Raw genomic sequence first — 5,492 nt, 5'->3', positions numbered from 1 at the left:
TTAATTATTCTTAGGTTATTACGAGACCATCAGCAGCCAACAAGAACTTCCCTTACCATGTTCGGACCTCCCAGATTGGCATTTTGCAGTCTAGTCCAAAAGGTGGCGAGGAAGGGGAGAGTTTCCCTCACCATGCATATGGGAACAGCTCCTTCCTCGGAGATTCTCAACCCAATTTCACTGAACTCTTCTCCATCCAGTCAGTAAGTCTTAATGCAAAGTGTTCTTGAATGCATTTGGATGGTTGATATGCAGTCAGGAAGGTTTCATTAGTGAACTAATAAAAAGAAAGAACCACAAACCAGAGTGAGATTTATATTATGGTTTATGTATTGTCTGTATACTATCTACTATAAATTCCCTATTATTTTGCAGCACTTGCTACACTTAATTAGATAGGGGCTCCAGTGTACTCATTTTCTGATGATTTTTGTGTGTCAAACGTAGCTTGAAATTAACTGCTGTCTTATCGAAGTGAAGTGCCGGAAAATAGAAAGTGATTGCGGAAGCGGTACAGTTTGTGAGGGAGCATGTTCTTAGGAATTATTTTCTAGCCAAACACTTATCTCCTCCAGGGGATGACACATTGCATAACAACTTGCCTGACATTAAAACACCTGAGTGAAATTAGATAAAAGTGCAAGCAGAAACGCTGGCAAGACTTAATTAAGTTGTTGTGTTTCTCTGACGAATGGTCCTGCTCCAGATACTTTCTGCTCTGTGGGTGTTGCATTTTATGCAACATAGATATGAGTGACAGATGAAGAGCTCCAATTTCCAGCTTAGCAATCCTCCTACAACACAGCAATGAACAAACATCTGAAATGATTTGCATTAAAAATGTTAATATTATGATGAAAAAGGAGAGTATTAGGGACATGGTCTCATGTTTTGACCCATATATATATATTTTTTTATTATTACAAATAACTTTTTGGTGCTCCAAACTTCCATATTGTGTTTGAGACACAGTTTACAAAACAAATAACTTTGTATTTACAGCAGTTTAGATTTAATGTCTTTGTCAAACAAAAGTAATTTTCTTGTAAAGCCTTTATTCATCTGCTTTTATCAATTTAAAGTTCTTTTAATATGAAAAAAAAATAAATTTCAGTATGGGCAAATCAGGGAATCTGCTGTATGCATGAATATTTTATTAAAAACATTGAAATTGTCTTTTAACCAATGGGTAAACACCAAAAATGTACCCTTTTGAACATAAAAAGGGTTTTTTCACAGATTATTTTAACATATTTGTCATATCCACCTCCAGAAACAGTAAATGCTCTTAACTGAAATGCTATCTCACTTCTTTAGTAGCTTCCAGATCCTCTTAACCTAAAATCTAAAACTGGTTGTAGTTTAGATGCCAAACACACCACTATAGCAGCCTTTTTTCTACTTTTTATGATCATCATAGACAGAAAACATACAGATCACAAATGCTTTGTATAAACTGTTCTCGATGTAGAATTGTCTATTTCAGATTTGAAGGCATTTGTTTTATAGATAGGTAGCTCTTAGTCTATACAGGAGCCAAAATGCCATTTAATGACTTATTATGTAAAAAAAAAAAAAAAGGAAATTTCATAGCATCTAAGTCTGAAGAAGGGACCACAAACTGTCAAACAGTCAGACCTGAGATTTAAGGTTCTATAAAACTTTCACTTTGTGTAACCCTTATATGGCTTTTATCAAATAAGCTCCATTCAGGCTGCATTACGGTGGACTGCAAAAATGACAAATGGATTTTTTTTTATGTTTTAAACTTTTTTCATTGCATTTTTCCACTTTTTGACCCAAAGGTCTTCTTCACTGACAGACCAATAACAATGAACCTGATCTATTAAACATGACTAGACTTTCTTTAGCAGCAGTGCAACCTTGATTTAAACTGTATAGTTTGAAGGGTAAGTGCTAGAGGTGAAAATTTGTAAAACATTTCTGTTCAAATCGTACATAACTAGGATCAGATAGGCAAGATAATGTGCACAAATTTATAAGATATTCTTCTTGTAACTTGACAGTTAAAAAGTACCTATATGAGATATGCAAATATGCTTAAAACCTTTCTACTTTTTATTTTTATAAGTTTTTTTTTTTTTTTTTTACCAAGATTCAGATTTTTGCCTTGCACTGAGAGCATTGTCACTTCAGCTTCTCTACACGCATTTCTATACAGTGCTTTGCCATTTTTAATATTTGGTCACATCAAAACCATGTAATTCAATGTATTTTATTGGGATTTGAAGTTGCACATACTTATGAAGTTGCATGAAATAATCTAAGGTGAGTGGTGTGCATTTATATTTAACCCCTATTTACTGTGATAGATCAATTAATCTTAAAAGTACCATAGTTAATATATAGTGAACCCTTGTGTAATTTTATCTGTGCGTACATCCAGCTGGTCTGTGAAAGAATCTGTCTGCAGGGAACTAAAAGCTGTGCACTAAACTAATCTGCTTCTTAAATGAGAATGGAAGGATAAGCTTCCGGATCCTAATCTAAGCATAGTATACATACAGTTATGGACGGGTCTGAATCTGACCATATTCATGCATTAAGAATGCTCTAATCAAAGTCTGGACTCAGATCCAGTCTATGGAAAGACTTTAAATTGTTATTTACAGACGTTCTATCCAACAGAATGCTGCAGAAAAAAACCCATAGCAACTACCAACTTAACATGAAATTTAGTTCCATTTAAGATGAAGGGTACCGATGCACTAAAATGATTTTGATCCTTATGCAGATTTCCTGCTATTTATAAACAAATCTTTCATATCAAACTTAATTTATTAACCTGAAAGATAGATTAGATGTTATGTTTTCAACTTTTCAGAGGTTATTTGCGCTGACGTTTTTCCAATCTAGTATATTTTTTTTGTGTGGATGGTTAGAATTATATATGTAGTAAACCAATCGGATGAGACTTGTTTGTTTTATATTCCAGGATCCAGTAAAGACTGTGGAAGAGACTGTTGCTCGTAAAGGGCCTGTTGTGCCAAGGAACAGCGAACAGAAGATCATTACCACTGCTGCAGACTTAACCATGATATTGCCACCACCTCCACCTCCGATACCCCCACGCCCCGCCTCACGCTCACCACCAATGCCCCCTCGTCTCCCATCCTTCACAGAGTATTTCAGCATGCAGGGTGGCAGTGGAGCAAGCTATGGGACGAAGGCATGACGTGGATAGGAAACAAAAACTGGCAAAATAATAAAGGCTACAGAGAGAATGTACAAATCCGGTGGGAATCACAGTGTCAAAATGGTCATCTCAAAAAACAGATGTATTATAGATGCTGGGGAAGACATGAGAAGTCATCACAAAAGTAAATCCCTTAATGGTCCTTTAAACCTGCAAATAAAAATGACCTTTATGGAGAAGTTAGAGGTGGGTGGCTAAGACACAAATGCTGAGGTTGTAAAAGAATAAAGAAGCAATAAATATTTGATGTTGACCCGTTGAAGGCACATAGGGAAAAAGATGACAAAGTGGATGTAGCCAGAGCAATAGGATGACAGCTGTGCACAATGTGGAAATGAACAAAATTCTTGAAATACTTTCGTTTAAAAATTTATGAGGATTTGATGGTGTGCCTGGTAGAGTTTGTAAATAGCAAAAACTGTTGAGAGCAACAATTCTGTACAGTTTTATTTCAAAGGATATTAATTCATGCTTTTCTTTTCCCTAAACATGACATTCCAGTTGGAATAGAAAAATCTAATGCCATAATATGTTTAAAAGTCATTAAAAAAGAAATGTTTTTTATGTTTAGGACATTTTTGATAAAACTTAGATATATTTATGGTATATGGAGTCTGTTGTGTTTATTTATATTCTTACTGTATAAGCCTTCATTGATGCTGGTTTATCAGAATCGATATGCTGATGTGTAACCTGTAAATTGTCACATTTACTCTGAGCACCTCCAGTTCAGTACTTGTAAAACATGCATGTTTGTGTTCTATTTCTGGTTCGAAAAGCAGGTAAACGTGCTCCATGTGACCATAGAAATATTGGCTTATTGTGTGTATTGAAATCAACACTTCTGTAAATACATACAATAGGTTGCAGTATGGGTTTTGTCTGCAACATCTTTGTTCTTTGTTACCTAGATAAAAGTTGTCTTGCAAAAATGTGTAACCTAAAATTAGAAGTAGGCATGGGCTGGTATGACATTCTGAGATATAAGCTTGAGCAGAAATACCACATTTAAACACCAGATTACACAACAAAAAGAAGCTAGGCAATGTCACCGCGTGTAAAAGAAAATATGCTGTAAAAGACGGTTTTACTGTTATTTTAAGACAAAGACAAAATGATCAGTTGAAATTTTTAGCAGTCTTTAGTAACTTATATAATTTAAAGCATGGTTTGCATCAGTATTTAACAGTTTCTGTTTGTGTTGTGTATGGATTGTAATTTGACCATATCAGGCCCCCATTTCCTTCCGTTTCATCCCATTCACTTTTAATTAATATGCCTTTATACTCTATTTTTAATGTAGAAGTTCTGATAAATTGTGGAGACCTTTAATTATAAAAAAAGGAGCTGATATAACCTGTGTCCAAACTTACTAAATAATGTTATTGTGCAACCAGAGACTAAAAAATCTGAGTTTTCAGTTTCCTACATGCTGATCACTATTGCAGGCCAGTCCCCTGTCTATCTGTTGATCTATGTTTATAAATATTTGTAATTTTTTTATAACATGGATTTATGTGGAATATTGCTATAGCTCTATAACGCAGTTGGCTCATATTAATTTGTATGGATCACTAGCTTAAGATGATTATATATTTTCAGCATTTGATGTGTTCTTGATGCTCCCTGCGGGCTCCTAAAATAACGTCCCCTATATAACTTGAGAGGGTCAGATCCTGAGCGTAATTTTACAGCAGTCTGAGCTCTGATTAAACACAAGAGCTAATGCTGAAACGTATTCTTTCCTTTAGCTTAACACGGAGGAGGCAGATCTTGTGAAAATAAACAGTATTAACAGTTTTCAAATTTCTGCTGTTTGCAAATATCCTTTTGACAAAAAACAAGCTCATGTTAGCATGCAGCTGTGTCACACATGGGAAAGGTTGCTTTCATTTTTCGGTGTAATTGCTTCTTATTTCCTTACAGTCACTTTTGGTAACTAGATGATATCCAAGACAGCTCCACTGTTTTTTGTTTTTTTTGTTATTATTTTATTCGGTCACATTCCCTTATATCACACATAGTGCTTAGCAAAGTTAGGGCTGCTACATTTAAGAAAAAACTCCACACTGGTTTATTGTGTGGAGTGGTTAGACTAAATATCATCCATATGTTATAAAAATGGGACTTTTTCTAATAATAAAACCAGATATCTGTCCATTTCTTATAAAAACAATATACTGTACTGTTTTTAATTAGTAGTTTCACTGGAGTGCAGAATATCTGTGTGTTAAGTGGTTGTATCTGTGTCAGTGGTGAATGTAATGATGCAATA

The 5,492-nt window shown here is 34.7% G+C and overlaps 1 protein-coding gene across 1 annotated transcript in view; it reads left to right on the top strand.

The window, feature by feature from the left end:
- Positions 1-5,163, top strand: part of tmem145 (transmembrane protein 145) — an 84,507-nt gene extending 79,344 nt beyond the window's left edge. The window contains exons 14-15 of the mRNA XM_015372865.1: positions 15-203; positions 2,957-5,163. Of these exons, the coding sequence (XP_015228351.1) occupies positions 15-203; positions 2,957-3,196 (429 nt within the window). The 3' untranslated portion in view covers positions 3,197-5,163. The remainder of the gene's footprint in view (positions 1-14; positions 204-2,956) is intronic.
- Positions 5,164-5,492: the final 329 nt, after the last annotated feature.

Source organism: Cyprinodon variegatus, unplaced genomic scaffold (assembly GCF_000732505.1).
Source record: "Cyprinodon variegatus isolate N-32 unplaced genomic scaffold, C_variegatus-1.0 Scaffold77, whole genome shotgun sequence".
Classification (NCBI taxonomy): Eukaryota; Metazoa; Chordata; class Actinopteri; order Cyprinodontiformes; family Cyprinodontidae; genus Cyprinodon; species Cyprinodon variegatus.
This window is presented reverse-complemented; position numbering and strand designations above follow the sequence as displayed.